The sequence below is a fragment of the Fundulus heteroclitus genome, chromosome 8 (assembly GCF_011125445.2).
Source record: "Fundulus heteroclitus isolate FHET01 chromosome 8, MU-UCD_Fhet_4.1, whole genome shotgun sequence".
Lineage (NCBI taxonomy): Eukaryota > Metazoa > Chordata > Actinopteri > Cyprinodontiformes > Fundulidae > Fundulus > Fundulus heteroclitus.
Window position 1 is genome coordinate 5112812 of NC_046368.1, and position 18299 is coordinate 5131110.

The window sequence follows — 18299 nt, forward strand, 5'->3', positions numbered from 1 at the left end:
TGAATTGGTGCTATATAAATAAAATTTAATTTAATTGAATTGAACTTCAAGTTACAGGTTAACCTGTAAACCTTAGAAAGTACCATCTTACAATTTGCATCATAACACAGCCTGGAATACTAATCTGCTAATTTAAGAAAAATACCCCCTCAAGTTTCACAAAACACGCTAAAGGTTCCCCGTTGTACCCCGTAAAGTACCCTGTAAGTTCTGAAAAGTAACAAGTAGGTTTCACAGAAGTACTGTTTAAGTTTCAAAATGCAACCTGGATGCTCCAGAAGGTGTCCTGTAAGAATTAGAAAGTATCCTCCAAGTTCTGAGGTGCACCCTGAAAATGTGTAGATTTGTGCACATTAACCAAAGGTTTTCTTTTGCATCCTGCGTCCTTTTGTGTCGGACTTGATTGCCGGATCTTTTTCCTTTGAACAGAAACCTGATTTGGTCACAGAACTCCCTCGCAATCTTCCCAAAAGTGCTGAACCAAAACAGAGCTGAGAGGTATATATTTCTGCCATTTCTAATAATGTTAATGCCGTTTAGAGCTGCTGCAGCTCCTGGTGTTGGAGCTTCAGACGGAAAACACCTCTAACAGGTTTTCATTTCATTAGGATAACTCCCTGACTGGGCTAATAGATTCGTAGTTTTGGGTTTTCATGTGTGTCAAAGACCTGAACACACCCATAATAACCACATAAGGTTAAATCATAAGAGCATTAACTGAAAAATACACAGTAATGGATTTGTGACAATACCTGCAAAGGAAACAAACATTTAGCACCTAAATCAGTTTAACCTCGCTAGTCTGGTTGGCACCCTTTATCTGTTCCAGAACTTTGCACGATATAGATTTAATATTTTTTATTTATTTATCCAAGATGTACTGAACTGAGCTGAACTGAGCTGTTAGTGCACTGCACTAACCCACAGGAGGCTTTTCACAGAGTCGAGTCAGAAACCAGCTGCTGTCAGAGCTGCATTTCAAACCCGCAGTGTTTCACCCTGAGCGATGAAAAGGCAGGCAGCATCAGCAGGGGGGGGGGGACAAGGATCCGAGCCCACTGTGAAGGTTCCTGAGGTCAACACAGAGCGGATAACAAAGACAAAACTAGAGCAGGAAACAAGGCGAGGAGCAGCAGGTGTGGACGTGAACCAGAGACGGGGTCGGACTCTGAGATGAAAGCCAGACAGGAAAGATGGAGGGAGAAACGGGTCGCAGGGGACGGCCCGGTTAGTGTCCAGCATGCACTGAAAACCAGGACCGCTTCCAGTCTGATCCGCTTCAGTCCAACAGCAGACTGCTGGCAGCGGGCCTCGCTCAGCACTCGCTGGTTTTTCTACCATCCAGGGCTCAGGTAGATTAATCTCCAGGTAGATTTTAACCAGAACATGGAGGAACGCTGGGAATAAGAGCAGTTTATTTCCCTCTCCATGTTACTCTGCTTTAGATGTAAAGCAGAATGAAGTGATTGAATCAGAGCCAATGAATAACGAGCAGCGTGCCTCCTAACGCTCAGACTGGGTTTAATGGAAAAAATGAAATCTGACAGGTTTCCCGTTTATCCACTAAAAATGACTTTGTGGCAAACAGTTGCAGCTTCTATCTTTTAGACACGAACGCTGCAGCTACTTTAAACCCAAGGTTCTGGTTAACTACTAACTGATAGAAAGCAGAAAGAAACAAAGATGACAAAGGAGTAAAACGTCTTTCTGCTTGTTATTCTATTAAATTATTTATTGACTTTATAACAAAATTTTCATGTAATCTTCTAGCTGCTCCCCGGAGGCAACCAACCAACCCTCTGCGCATCCTTCTTCACTGCATCCCTCCTCGTCTTCCTCTTTTCCTCCTCCCTGGCAGCTCCATCTCTGGTGTTTCCACAGCGCAAATCTCTCACGCTTACAGAGTCGTATTAGTGTTTCACTTCCTCTTCAATTCTTCAGTTGCTCCAATTACATTCAGAAAACAACTACTAAGGCTTTAACTCACGGCTCTACACGAATTTCTGGTAGCAGTACAAAACACAGGGTGTACTTTCCAGGATTTACAGGTTTCCATCCTGGAGCTAACAGGCTGCAGGTACCCTGTTAGCTCTCATTTATTGCTCTCAAATGATTGTAAAAGACAGTCTTGTTTCTGACAGAAACTATACTAAAAAAAATTAAAATATGATTTTATATAAATGTCCATAAAAAGAAACAACGTCCAAACAAGTCATTTAAACTACTGTAATTGTGCAGCAAAATTAAACAGAAATAAAAGAAATGAAGTTTTAAAAACTCAGTTGTTTCTTTCAAAAGGTTCAATTGATGCATTCCTAAATATATAAAACTTGGCGTCAACAAATAATTAGAAATACATTCTCACTTTTTTTATGTATTGTTTCAAAGAAGAAAAACATTGTAATGATATAATTAGAGAGTTGCTGGAACAGTGTAAAAACCACCTACAGTGTTGGAGTGCTATCAAACTGTGCTGCTGAATTATTAACATCTACTTCCCTTCAAAAACACAATTTATTATCATAATCTGGTGTCCTTATTTTCTTCTAGAGGAAAACATTTCCACAATCTCATAATTAGGATGTTACTACAATCACTAATGCGTTGCTAAATCATTGGAGATGATGCAACTCCATAGTTAAATTACCTTTAAATGTTATTTTGCTTAAAATAAATAAATATCCCTGGTAGAATAAAGCATATGAGGCCAGATCATTACTGTATATATTACAAGTCCTTGAATTTGTTTACAACCAGACAGATAATTCATCATGCGTCAGATGCTTTCCAGATTCACCAGAAAAGAAATGAAATAGGAAAAAAGGCAACAGCAAACAATGTATGTTGGAGTTATATGGTAAAAGTGTATCAATTATTGATACGAAAATTACTTCTGAACTTTTCATAGTAAAAATGTTTTTTTGATGTTTTCGTCAAATGACTTAAGGCTTAATATTTTTATGCAGAAGAAGTTGTTAAATATTTGCTGACAACACATTTCCATTAATAAATATAAAAAAGTACCTGTTTGTACTGGCAGTGACATTAATAGCGTGTAAGTAGCATATAATGGGTCTAGCCAGGTCTAAATCTATATTGTCACCATGACTAAAGAATAAAATAAAATAAAAATATGAACTAAACCAGTTGCTGATTCACACAATTGATGTTAAAGCTCCACACAACTGGTCAGCATAATTTCTAAGTCAATGTTACAAATGTGAGATATAATTAGTTCCAGAAAAATAAAACATAAAGAATGTAATAGTAAAGCTAGAATATGTTTTTAACCTCAACAGTAAACCGTTGCTTTCCTCAGACTCCTGTTCTCATTGCCGGGGAGGTTAGCTGCTGCTAACAGAGCTAAAGCGTATGGCTAGCAGAAACTCTGCTTCAACATTGCAAATGTTGCCTGTGAAATACCCAGTTCAGGCAAAAACAAACAAATAAAAATACAGAATTACCAGGATATATGAGTTTAGATTAAAATAATAAACCATTATTTACTTTTTGGCATCTTACCGCAAATTAGGTAGCTAACTGCTAATGCTGCTAATGGAGCTATTGATGCTAATGATTAGCAAGGTATCTAAATAGAGGGGAAAACATGAATGAGTGTTAGGGAGACCAGACGTCTGTGATTTCAGGGGACAGTCTCCGTTTAGGAAGTTGTGTCCCCAGCTAAAGCTGTCTCTTCAAATGTCCATTTTTAGCGTTTTCTGAATGACAAAATGTTAAACGCAACAAAAGCTGCTAAGTGTCCTGGTTGCGCTGCTGTTATGGACAGAGTAGTAGAATAAAAAGTGAGCGCCATCAATTTAGCAGCTAGCCACTTATACAGCAATCAACAGACCAAATATGAGCTACTACACATGCAAGGTAAAAAGAAATATAGAGAGAAATTTTTGTTAATTTTACACTTAACACTACTTTCAGCCTACCGAAAGCTAGCAGCTAGCCACCAGCTGAGTTGGCACTATTGGCTAACAGGTTGTGTTAACCTATTTAATGGTATCATTGTTAGTTTAGACAAAAATAATTCAGACAACCAAATGATTCATATTTTGCGGTCTATTTATAAAAACATTTTACATTGCAACATAATTGATAATGTTATTCCTGATTACCTGCTCAGCATGCTTAAAAAGTTGATTTCTATTGTTGAATGCCTGAAGTCTGTGATAGGAAATAAATCCTTTCTAAAAGCTTTCTAGTCGGGCTAGCCACCAAACAACGCATCAGTTTCATGTCTGACACCGCATTGCCATTTTCATGCCTGTTTGAGTCAGTTTCTGCTTACTGCGTTCCACCTTGACAGAAGCAATCTGTAGAGCTGAACCCTGAAACCAGGGCAAACCGTCTTCTAGTGCCGTGTGAAATAAGAGGAGCTTAAGGATTCATTGGACGGGCCGCCGCGCGCCTCAGCTTCTCTGACATCATCACATATGTGAGGTGACGGGAACGCTGATGTAAATTATATTGTGTGCCTTATGTTGGGCCGCTGTCGGTTCCTGTGTGCATCACAGCACTGCCTGCAGCTGCAGCAATCAGAATCAGCCTTATTGGCCGAGATGCTGAGCACAAACAAGCACCAGACGGATACAGGCGAGGCTGTTTTTGAACTTCTGAGGACCCGTCAGCAAACTTGCCTCAAGTCTAATCTACAAACTTTAAATATGATTAACCTACCATGCAGAGAATTCGGCTTCCTGTTTTTCTAACGTTATCCTGCAGTCAGATTCAGGCAAAGGTGAACTTTGTCTGCGTCTTTGTTTATCTTTCTTAAAAAGTCCAAAGTGACTGATATCAACAAAGAAGCCAGGGCCAGCAGGCAGCAGTTTTGAAGGTTTTGTTGGGATGTTTATTTTTCCTTCTTTACCTTGGGACCGATTATCATTCACTTCTCGTGGTCAAACCACATTTTCCTCGTTACCATTAAGCAGGATTTGTCCGAATCCTCAGGACTGACTGCTAATTAGCAACCCACCAGACCGAAAGCTGGTTAGTTTCCAACACCATGGCAGTAAATTCAGGAACTTAATGAGGACATTTTTTGAAGGCCAAGACTTTGTGTTTGAGCTCAATATGAACAAGTTATTATGAAGTTAGACTGAAAGCAGTTTAAGAAGAATGAAAGGAGCTCATGGCGACAACATCTGCAGCAGAAATGGTTAAAAGAAAACTTGCTTTTCCATTTACCAAAAAGTCTATTTACATTTTAAATTAAAGCAGATTTATAGATAAAATGATACTACAGAGCTTTCAAGAGTATTTTATAACCCTTGAACTTTTTTGCGTTGTGTATTTTATAAGGATTTAACCTGACTGACCAAGATGTTATGATGCATAACTGTGATGATAAAGGAGAGTGATTCAATGTTTTACAAATAAAGAACTGAGGCTCTTCAGATGCGATTTGAGCTTCAGGGGCGTCTGGTTTACATGCAAAGTCTATGGTGGACGCGCTTCTAGGAGCATTGAGATGTCCTGCGGCACGTTTTGAGATTTCAAATGTCTGAATGGCTCCAGCCTACTCTGCATACCTAGAACCAGAACTAAACATGGAGAAGCAGCATTTAGTTCCTATGCTCCACTTATCTGGAACAAACTTCCAGAAAATTGTAAAGGTGCGGAAAGCCTGAGTTCCTTTAAATCAAGATTAAAAACACATTTGTTTAAGATTGCCTTCAACTGTTCTAGTTAACTGAATCACCACTTTTTTGTTCTTTTTTTTTCTATCTACATTTTATTCCTACTTGCTTTTATTCTGTTTTATTTTGCTATATTTTAATCATGTAAAGCACTTTGCATTGTCTTTGTACTGAATTGTGCTATACAAATAAATTTGCCTTGCCTTGCCTTGCCTTGAATGTCCAAAACGACAAACACAAGAGTTGGAAAATCAACTAATTAGGGAGACTGCTATGTGACAAAGAGGCAGATTTTCCGACGGGACGGAAGGCTATCGCTACAGAGACAGTAAAAGACCTCGCCTGGAGGAGGAATAGCGAGGAAGTTGGGATCTCAGGTAAGAGCAGGGCAGCTCCTCCCAACGTGTGCTGGACTAGTATGTTCAAACTTTGCTCAGAGCGTCATTAACACTCTGCACAAGCGCCCAAGTTGAGGCGTGACGCCTTTTTGATGCTCGGTCTGAAGGCAGAGTTACTCTAATACCCCTCAATAAAACACAGTTTCCTTACAATGGACCTGTGTCTCAATCTAGCTGCTCGGTTTGTTAGAGAACCTTAGAGAAGCACCAGCATCATGAAGGACCCCACTAAACGGGCCAGGGAGAAAGTTCTGGTCCATATTAAAGCAGGGTCAGGTTCTACAACAACATCCCAAGCTTTGAACATCTCCCAGAGCTCCTATCAATCCACCATCTGGGGCAGAAACAGATGGTGGAAAAACATGCCTAAACACAAGCACTGCACACTAGAGTGGCCTAGTCAAAGTCCAGTCATTAATCACTGAGCTATATAATATACTGGAGTGATGATTTTGCCGAAAAACTGAAGTCACTGGCCGCCATCTTGCTCCTCCCTACTCTCACAGAATCCCACAGGATTTGGTTGCAACAACAAGCAGTTTTCTGGCTGAGTGAAAACGTTTCACATGTAATTCTAGTCAGTGGATGAACTAACACTATTAGCTACTAGGAAATTAGGTGCTGAAATATTTTACATGTTATTCATTATAAATATACATATATGTATATATAAATATTTGTACATGTATATATGTATATATATGTATACATATATGTAAATATATGTTTTTGTATATTGTTATTTATATATTTATAAATGTTATATATGTATATTTAAATATAATGTTTAAATAAACAAAATGCAAAATATTTCAGCACACGACTTTCTCAATACTTGATAAAAGTATATGGCATTTGACATTTTAAAAGTTTTAAGCCCCCCCCCCTGAACATGAGAAAATCCTCGTTATTCGATGCTGTAGCGCACATATTCCCTAGTTACTGGAGGAAAATAGGGAGTACCAATATGGCGGCTGGTGGCTTCAAAGCGACTCGTTCTAACAGCGGCTATTAGCACTCCAGTGTATAATATAGCTCAGTGTCATAAATCCAAATGAATATCTGTGAAGCTTGATGTTGGCAGAATATGTTCAGTCTGTGGATGTTTCCTGCAGCTGGAAATGCAGCAAACTGTGGTTCTACTGAGTCCTGACCCAGGAAACTGGAAGGTAAAGTCACATTTTTCAGATTTTCCTGGTAAAAAGAAAGAAGTTTGGCAGTGACTCATATTGGTCTGTAACTGCACCGTAATTTCATCTCTCCTTTAGCAACACATCCCTTCTGGGTACCGGCATTATTCAGCTTTAGGTTGGGAAGCTTTCACTGCTTCTCCCATCATTTCTCAGTTCTGCTTCTCTTCTCCTAACTCTTATCTCCTGTCTGCGTTTCTAATTAATTCACAGTTTACACTCAATTCTGGGCACAGAGGCACCAACACACCACCAGACTGCTAATTGAATTTTTAAGCCTCTCTTGTTAATTAGCATTTTGCCTTGTAATGTGTGTGACGTGAATGCCATTTGGAATGACAAATTTGTGTTTAAGCGTGACTGTGTGTGCGTCTGATACTTCGGCTCAGGCCTGAACGTTTTACATTTATGCTAAAGAGGCGCATTTAGAGCAACTGTACCCGCGCCGAGCCACGTGACCAAAGAGCTCGCCTGCAGGCTTTCTTTTTAATGAGACCAGTCACACAAATATGGTTTTACATCACAACAACAGTTATTATTTGGGAAAAAAAAGTCCTACAATATTTCTAAAGCCTTTAAAGTTTAGTCATTAAACAAGTTTTGATCGTGCCTGAGAGCGTCACCTGACTGTGAACAGAGCCAGAAAAAAGGCATGAAACGGTTCTGAAGTGGGTTTTATTTATTTATTTTTTTTGGTTATGCAAGCATACTGTCGCCGTTAGCCGCTGATGTCCTGGATCTTTAATTGCTCAGACTGAAGAGTTTTCTCCAGAGACCAAACACTCAAAAAAAAAGAACTGCAAAGATACTTGGATAAGCAGCTGATAAATCAGACGTTTAGACATGGAGTGGTTCCCTTCAAACTGTGTAGTTTGGTTTGTTCTTGCATGTAATCTGACCACCATGCTGATAAGTAGCTAAATAGCAAACTGTGAGACTATTTATTCTAATTACATCCACCTTATTCCTACACCCCATGATGCCTTCATGGCCTCAAGTTAGTCCTGATTACATATATCGGCACATTTAGCTGCAGAGCCGTGAAAACCAAACCTCCTTACAGATTTCCTTTGTTTTTGCTTTTTGTTGCATATGAATATTTTAAATCAACAAATCTGTGTTAATGTGAGATAATGAAAATTAGAGTAATACAGAAACACTGTTTAAAAATCACAATTTTATTTATCAAAGGACCAAGTCTCTCCAAATAAACCTGGCTCTATGTGACAAAGTAATCAGCACCCAATAGGATTGTCACAATACTAAAGTTTCAAAATAGATACCAGTACAAAGAAAACACTGAATACTATATACCAGTGAACGTCAACTGGCTGCCCGCAAAATGTATGAAGAATTAAATCATGACAAATTAAACTTAACCTTAACTTCCTTAATGAGGACAAAACCAATCGGTAGCGGACGATTCAGAACTCGTTTAGGGAAATATATAATTTAAGGGTCCCTTCTCTGTTTGGTAAAACCAAAGTAGACCAGATAAAACTAACAGTCTAAGCGTTAATATCCCTTATGAATGTATGAACCTTTGATTCAATCACGCAGTTATTTTAATCCACCAAAATCGCTTATCTTTAATGTGCCACTGTGTTCTCCCATTTACCTGCCAGTTTGCTAATAATGCAAATAAATTATACGACTGAACGAAAAATTAAAGATGTTTCTACACTAAATGAATGATGTTTATAAACCACCATGGATCTGATGCATACAAAACATATTCTTCACAGTGAAAACAAGGATCTGGTCCATGCTAACACAATTTTAACGTCATTTTGCTGCAGATTTTCTGCAGTGATCTCCAGCAGCAGGGCGGGATGCTGCGGCTTTCTTCACGGTTTATTAGCCGACTGAGCCGACTGCTGATGAGCATCTTCCTACATCGATTCATCCTGCAGAAGAACTGCACATCTGGGAAACACATCTGGACGGGGAAGTTCAGATCAACAGAACCCGGTCATCGCTCCGCCTGTTTCTGTCAGGCTAATATTTGAACATATTTAGCTTATGTTGTCTAACAGTGAGTTTCCCACCGTACTGCTGCAGATGCAGATTTACTCCACAGTGTCATAGTGCTAGCTTGTAGCATTAGCCTATAGCTAATTTAGTTTTTCCGGCCAGCCTGATAGGGAAAGTTCCTCTGAAAAACATTTTTGGGTTTATTCCATCGGCTAAAGAGGTTTTTGACCTAAATGTGTTTCTTGTTTGTGTATAAATACAGTATTATTATTTCAAAAAGTATTGATTTTTTCTTTGTTCCTTTTTTACCCAGTTTTATTCCTATTATATGGCTCAAAATAAAGCAATAAACAAATTATGTGTGTTTCTAGCAGTACTCCACATGTTAGACTTTACGCTTCCAGCAGCGGATCGTTTTTGAGCGACAATTTGGGCAAAAGTGAAAGTTTTAACGCAAATAAGCATACGTGAATAGTTCATTTTTTAGTATCAGTCATTATTTTGACAACCTTCCCCATAAGCCTGATAACTGGCTAATAAAGTGTTTCTGACAGTAATAAGTCTTCATCACTGTTGACTCGCCCTGCTTTGTACAACTGATTTTATTCAGGCACGTTGGAGCAGGGGTGTCACAACGTTTTTTCATGTGAGACAAAATCGGCAAGTCAGACGGACCAAGAAATAAAATAAAAACTCAAATCACTTCACTTTTTTGGAGATGTTTTTTTTTGTCTATTCAACAATACACCAAGAATACGATATTTAAGTAAAAAAAATTAAGTCAGCAGATGTTCTGCAGGAATGTGTGAATTATTAAAGGCCCAGAACATAAATGGGGGTTTGCACGTTTCTTATTAAAAGAAAGATGTCTAGTTTGCACACTCTTTGTGTTTGATTGAAAGAAATAGAACAAGCTGCCTTTTATACAACAAGAACAGGTTTAAGTCACTTTTTCATTAAAAACATTGCAGTAATCATCAAAGTTTAACAAATTAATAAAAATCTGATTTTGGATGCAAGTCTGCTTAGACTAAATGTTGCTGAATGTTACAGATGAGGTCCTGGTTTCTATGCAATTAAATACAAAAACTTAACCTCTTCTATTGTTAGAATATTTTATTTTGTCGGTAACAATTTTGCCTGAATAAAAATTAAAAGTTTCCATCTGCATCATCCTTCTGCTGGTCACTCTACCAGCATGTCAGACAGCAGGAATGATGTTCTGGTTCTGAACTGGTAGATATAACGGGACCCATACTGTCTACAAAAGGTCCAGTTTGGTCTCTTCCATCTAATGAATGTGTTACCAGAGATCTTAGGGAATCATCAAGATGTTTTTAGGTAAATGTTAGATGTGTCCCTGGTCCAACACACCTCAGTCAAATCATCAAATCATCAGCATCCTGACCTCATAGTAAGTCTAAAGTACGATGGCTCATTGTTTGGGATTGTGTTGCAGCCACAGGACCAGAGAACCTTAGATTCATTCCCTGGACCATGTGCCAAAGTATTCTAGAGTTAAAAGTGGTCCAGACCGAGTCATCAACATAATGAAGGAGTGAAAAGCTGTGGTGGGACATTAAGAGCAGAGCAGAAATCTCAAAGAACCGAAGCAATCTTAAAGATTGGACCAGAACTCCTGCACGATGTTGCTGATATGGAAAAGGAGGCAAAGTCGTGGTTTTCCCCCGGAGCGTCAGACAGAATCCGAGCGTCTTCCTAAACCTGGGAGATTATCTCTGATTTGGTACGTAGCATCAGTGTGGAAACAAGAGGCCGTACAGTTAAAGACGAGTACCTTTAAGATTAGATGAACATCACAGATTACATTTAAATACACGCTGTAATAACGCAACGCTTTGAAATCTAATTTTCCAGGATTACTGGCCGCCTCTGCAGCTGTGGTGGACACGCAAAGCCCGGGTTCTCCTCTGGCAGGTGTACAAGCCTGGCATGAGATAAAACCTGCAGGTAGAAGGTTTGGGGATTATTTTCCGTGTCGTCATGTGAGATCAAGCTGATGATGAAACAATCTGAGCTCTGGCGGCGTCGGACGTTTCCTGCGCTCTCCCAGACAGCTGCTGCTGCTGCTGCTGCTGATGGAGATGCACTTAAGCCCCCGGTGCCTCTTTGTCTATTAATGTGCTCCATAAACTGTATTGATCTTAAGCCACAGTGCACTTTGTAAATTACATTACAGGTGAGTTACTTTGGTTCTATTAAATGAATATGACCAGAGAAGCAGACGGAGGATGTAGAGCGAAATGAACTCCTCTGATGATTCATTATGAGCACCAAGGGCAGGTCAAGGTGTGGCGCCTCTTTTCAGCTTTTCCTGCTGAATCTACAGCTTTTGCAGCGACGTGAGATGAGAAAAGACCCTTACCGGCCACCGTGACCTTTGCGGTCCGGCTCACGATGCTCCCCAGGCCGTCCAGCGTGGCGAGGCACTGGTACTCTCCTTCATCCGGCCGGTGGTGCCGGGAGTGCACCACGTTCTGCACCGTCAGCGTGCCGTTCTCCAGCTGTCGCCGCCGCTCGTCGACCACCGTGCTCAGCAGGACGCCGTCTTTACGCCACGTGATGGACGGGGGTCCCGCCGCCGCCGCCGCGTCCGCCTGGGCCTGGCAGTCCAGCTGCAGCGCGCCGCCTCGCACCGTTACCGTGTCCTGAGGCTCCAGGGCGAAGGTAAAGTCCACGAAGCTGGGACTAGATGAGGACGAAGAGGAGGAGGAGGAGGAGGAGGAAGACGATGGAGCATCTGAGGCTGTGGGGAAAAGAAGAGGAAGAGGCGGGGATCAGTCACTAGTTAGAAAACGCAGCTGCAACCAGAACCGACTGGATCGACACTCAACATTCAAAAATTCAAATCTTAACCACACTGCAAAAACGGACCTAAAAATTTATAAAATGTTCTTAAAATTTGTGTATTTGTCCTTGATTTGAGCAGGTAAATAAGATTATCTGCCAGTGGAATGAGTATTCTGACCCCTAGAATAAGATAATTAGACATCCTGCACTTGAAATAACATGATAGAGATGAGTTGTTCCTATTTTAAGTGCAAAAATCTTGTTCCATTGGCAGATAATCTTATTTACCCGCTCAAATCAAGGACAAATACACTAATTTTAAGAAAATGTTACTTATTTTTAGTTCCGTTTTTGCAGGGCACCAGGCGGTACCGTGGAAGAATCACCGGGCCATGTTGTTCCTAACATTAGACCAAGGTTCCTGCTCCAGATTGTCGAGGATATTTTTCTGCTATCCAGCCTAAAACCCACGCAGACGTCCATGACGTGTCTGTGAAAGACATCCGGTTCTGTAGACTAACACCTGTTCACGCCGTTCAGCTTACAGACTGAAGGCAGAACCGTTTATGACGGGTTCAGTGTCTTGAAAAAGATTAAATATCTACGGGTTAAATCAGTTCTTCAGAGTCAAGGAGCTTCACTTGGACAAAGACTGGAGACTTGCTCCTCAGACACCAGACTTGGATTTGCCCGTCGAAGAACTGAAACTTCGTCTGCACTTGTGAACCACGGCTGCAGCAGCAGAGTCAGGTTTTACTTTACTGCGGTGAAAGTTGAAGTTAATTTGCTCCCAGATGTCTGGAAACAAAATAAATCATCTTCAGACTCATCATAAATCTCCCTCTGTTTCTAAATACTTGCAAAAAAAAAAAAAACACAAAAGAAAACATCAAATCAGAACCAAAAACTGAGACAGTGTGGTAGGAAAAGGCAAATGTCAGACAAACGTCTATTTTCTGCAACAAAACTTTATCCACTGCTTCTGATGACCAAAAAGAGGACATGCCTGAAAGAACGCCTCCAGAACCTGCACAGAATCTACAAAGCGTCCACACTGGAGACCTTCCAGAGCGAAATGTGAGAGACCCAGAGTTTACAGGCCAAGACCGGCAGAACAGCTGCTGGTTCTGGCCTGTTTTCAATTTGTTGATAATTATCGATATCTATCCAATATAAATTCTAATTTATTCATATAATTTTTTATATATCATCCACCCCTAGTGAGCAGATGAATTGTTTATTAAACAATATCATATATATATATATATATACACACACATATATATATATATATATATATATATATATATATATATATATATATCTATATATACACACACACACACACATATATATATATATATATATATATATATATATATATATATATATATATTAGGGCTGTGCATAAAAATTGATATAAAGATTAATATCGATATTTTTAAAAACGATTTAATATCGATATTCTGGCTTTCAATATCGATATACCTCCCAACCTCTAGGGGGCGTTATTACAGCGCAACCATTACAGTTCACAGCGAAGGAGAGCAAGTGAGACGAATTTGTGGAACGGCCGACAGGATTTTAGAAGCTCCTTTGTCCCTAAAATCAGATGTTTGGGCACATTTTTGGTTTCTGTGACACGTTAAATGCATTGAAGCAAATGCACTTTATTTTCCTGTTAATATGTCTGTTATCAATAAATAGAACATAAACATAATATTTGGCTGATTTTGGTGATTGAATCACTGAGCATTAATTCAAAGTAATAAATATCGATATTGGAATCAAAGCAAGCTGAGCTATGTATCAAGAATCGTATCGTATCGGCTCATCCTAGATGATACCCAGCCCTAATATATATATATATATATATATATATATATATATATATATATATATATATATATATTATATATATATATATACTGATATATATATCAGTATATATATATACTGATATATATATATATATATATATTAAGACAACAATTATTATTGCCACATTGCCAGACAGTTACCTGGATTAAAAAAAACAAAACAATTGTTGAATAATTATAATGCATTTAGCCAGCGGGCCGGACTAAATTGTTCGCCTCGCCGGAACCGGCCCGCGGGCCGTATGTTTGACACCGCTGCTCTAGAGTATCATCACAAGATATAGACCTTTGGTGTGACGCTTCGACTGCACAGACGGACCTAAATGATGAAACTATTTGGCTTCTGAAGGTGACCGCAGTCGGCTTCTCTGCTCACTTCCCGCTGATTTATTTCTAGGATGTTAAATATTTACTTGCACACATTGTGCCTCTTAGCTTTCATGACCAACATGCGCTTCAATCATATTAACCTTTAAAGTTTAAAGGCGGTGAGAGACGATAAAAACCCTGCAGCTACAATATCAGCTTTATTGTTTCCTCCAGCGGTTTTCTGACCAGAATCTTTAATTATTTTCCTTTTTTTTTATCTAATATTAACGCTCCAACATCACCCAGACAGTTTAACCTCCTGCATGAAGCGCCCTCCTTGGCGGGATAACTTGTCATTCCTCTCAGAGCCCCAGCCTCCTGAGCCTCTTCTTTGTTTTTATTATTTCTCTGCCTTAATGCACCAGCAGCAGCGAGCAGCGCCGTCATCTCCCAGAGCCTTTGATGTCATTGCAGCTAAAAAGGCTTTCATCGTGATCAGAGAGCCAGTTTGTTCAGTCAAAGCCACCGTTCAGCTTCTGCCTGTGTTCCCTGGAAAGTCTGAAAGGCGGCACGGAACGACCTGAAACCACGTCTCGGCTGCGAGGGCTTTGAAGCGAGGCAGCCGCGCTCGTTTCACGCCGCCGGATTACACCGCCTTTAAGAAACAGCAGGACGAGGAATTAAAACGCCGGGGGGGGGGGGGGGGGGGGGGGGAATGGGGAGATGGGATATCTGGATGCTTTCCCCTCCGGGACAAAGGAGCTGTGACAGCTTGTTCCTGTTATTCTGGACATTTTAAGGCCCAAATTATTAAACGTTCAGCTCAAAAGTTTCAGTTTATTAACCCACCAGACTTTCTTTCTCTGGAAACCTGCAGCTTTTTTTGGCTCTACAGACCTTTAAATCCAGTATTGTCATCGCTTTGGCTTCACTCTTTCTTTTCTTTTGTGGCTCTAGAGGCCTTTAATCGACCGTCGCCAGACAGAGAGACGGAGAAACGGCAGCGAAGCTCTCCAGGTCGGGGTTCAAACCCGTTTTTCTGCCCCCCGCGCCCCTTTTTCTTACATTTTTTCAGCTTTTCACAAGAAACTTATTGCTTTGTGTTTTATTCTGTCCTAGTTAGACTTTAGACTTAGCCAACTTTATTGTCATTTTGTATGACACAGAGTGCGTACAGATCGAAATTACGTTTGCATACAGCTTGAGAACATCACAGTAAATTGTAGTAAATTACAGTAAATTGCAGGATAAGGTGTAGAGGTGATTTTTGTAATCAATTTAAATGTAAACGGTAAATAGTTGCCATCAGTGCCATGAAAAAGTTTTCCTACCCCCCACATTATAACCACACACCCATTCTTCTTTGTAGAACAGCTCAAGATCAATCAGATTAGACGAAAATGAGAGTTAGCCACAGATTCTCAGTAGGATTTAGGTCTGGACTTTGACTAGGCCACTCTAACCCATGATTATGCTGCGATCTAAAGCATCCCATAGTATCTCTGGCTGCATCTTCAGGGTGGATCTGCAGGATCTCCAGTTTCAGGCCTCCTGCAGCCTCTAACAGGTTTTCCTCCAGGATGTCGCGTTTATTTAAGCCTCCCCTCACTATAATACTACCTCCATGTTTCATACCGAAGATGACGCGTTCACAGAGATCCGGTTTTACTCTCCTCTGCTCGTCCCCTGGGGTGGAGGTTCCCCTTCCAGCAGGAGAACGAACCAATCCCAACCGGAACTACAGCGGAATGGTCTCCATCAATCATGTGCTACATCGGTCTAGGCAAGGCAAAGGCAAGGCAAATTTATTTATATAGCACAATTCAGTACAGGGACAATGCAAAGTGCTTTACATGATTAAAATATAGCAAATTAAAACAGAATAAAAGCAAGTAGGAATAAAATGTAGATAGAAATTAGAACAAAGAAGTGGTGATTCAGTTAACTAGAACAGTTAAAGGCAATCCTAAACAAATGTGTTTTTAATCTTGATTTAAAGGAACTCAGGCTTTCCGCACCTTTACAGTTTTCTGGGAGTTTGTTCCAGATAAGTGGAGCATAGGAACTAAATGCTGCTTCTCCATGTCTGGTTCTGGTTCTGGTTCTGCAGAGCAGGCTGGAGCCAGAAGACCTGAGTGGTCTGGAGGGTTGATGCCCTGATAATAAGTCTGTGATGTATTTAGGTGCTAATTCAGGGATTTATAGACTAACAGAAGGATTTTAAAGTCTATTCTCTGAGATACAGGGAGCCAGTGTAAGGACTTTAGAACTGGGGTTATGTGCTCTACGTTCTTAGTCTTAGTGAGGACGCAGGCAGCAGCATTCTGGATCAGCTGCAGAGTTCTGATCCACTTTTTAGGCAGGCCTGTGAAAACACCGTTGCAGTGATCAGTTCTACTAAAAATAAACGCATGGATTAGTTTTTCCAGATCCTGCTGAGACATCAGTCCTTTAATCCTGGAAATGTTCTTCAGGTGATAGAAAGCTGACCTTGTAATTGTCTTTAGATGCTTTTGGAGGTTTAGGTCTGAGTCCATCACTACTCCCAGATTTCGGGCCTGATTGGTGGTTTTTAGCTGAAGCAGCTGGAGCTGTGTGCTAACTTTTGATCTCTCCTCTATTGGTCCAAATGTTATTACTTCTATTTTGTTTTTATTCAACTGAAGAAAAGTCTAGTCAAAGTCTCTCCACCACGGTTTGTAGCAAACTGTAAACAGGACATCTTCTGATCTTTGTGGAGAGCAGAACTAACGGTGAACATTGCCACAGCATGATGCTGCCGCCATCGGCTTTTATTTAAAAGTAAAGAGGGACGGAGCACATGTCCATGGCGTACGTTTTTTTTTCTTCATGGTAACAGTCGATGTGTCTTTATCACGCAAACTACATCGCCCCCTTTGGTGGAAATGTAAGAAATGTGCATAAAGTTTGATCAGCAGGAATATTTTCTGCAGGGTAAAGGATGGAAGAACCCGGGAGAACAATATTAACCAGCAGGTCTGCAGCTTCGCTCTGAAACCTCTTCTATAAATCACCTCAACGCGTCCAATCACAGGTGTTTGCCCCCCAACATGCTCCCCACAGCCCCCCCCCCCCTCACTCCATCCAACACTCCACTCACTCTTCATCCCTGCTTTCCTCCATCTGCTTTGCTTTCTATCCTCCTCCTCTCTTTTCCTTCATGGTTTCCTTCTTATTGATTCCCCCTCACCAGTCGCGCCCCCTCCCTCTCTATCAGTAAATCACTTCCCTGACAGCTCAATCTGTATTCACTTCCATCGCTCACACACACACACACACACACACACACACACACACACACACACACACACACACACACACACACACACACACACACACCTCGGCAGCGTGCCCTTGTACGCTTCGTCCTGCAGTTTGATGCTATCACTCTCTGTCGCCTCTCCCCTCCGTCTCTCCTCTCTCTGCTGCCCCCCGGTCGTCTTTTCTTCATATTTCATCGGTAACATTGAGCTGCTCTTCACTTCATGTTTGAAGACAAATTCCTTTCTGTTAGTGCTACGTGATCTTTCTGGATCATTTCTGAATATTTAAGGATATTTAAAGGAGGATTTATTTACATTTTTATCATGCAGGGGGAAATATAAACATTTTCTGGAGTAAGAAAATCTAATTATTGTTAGGTTTAGCCCCTCAGTTGCTGTTTTTCAAAGGTGAGTTTTTATATTCATGGTGTCTTTATAAGATGTTTGGATGGATCCACCTCAGGATAGTGGCTGATTATGAATTCACAAAAACATCCATCCATCCATGCATTTTGTGACATGCTTTATCCCTGCTGGGGTCGCCAGGGTCAGTGTTGGGCACGTTACTTTGAAAAAGTAATTAGTTATAGTTACTAGTTACTTCTCCCTAAAAGTAACTGAGTTACTCCACTATAAAAGTAAACAGTTACCAGTAAAAGTAACTATTGCGTTTGCGTGGCTTTTTTATTTATTTTTTTGCAACTTTTTTGCTGCCATATCCTTTCAATGGATACCCCTTACACACACACACACACACACACACACATACTCCCCCTTTTGTGTTAAACAGTGAAGTGTGGTG

At 40.4% G+C, this 18299-nt stretch overlaps 1 protein-coding gene across 1 annotated transcript in view; it reads right to left on the reverse strand.

The window, feature by feature from the left end:
- Window positions 1-18299, reverse strand: part of dcc (DCC netrin 1 receptor) — a gene marked incomplete in the record, with an annotated part of 404255 nt that overhangs the window by 206014 nt on the left and 179942 nt on the right. The window contains 1 exon segment of the mRNA XM_036139981.1: window positions 11600-11922. Coding sequence (XP_035995874.1) covers window positions 11600-11922 — 323 coding nt within the window.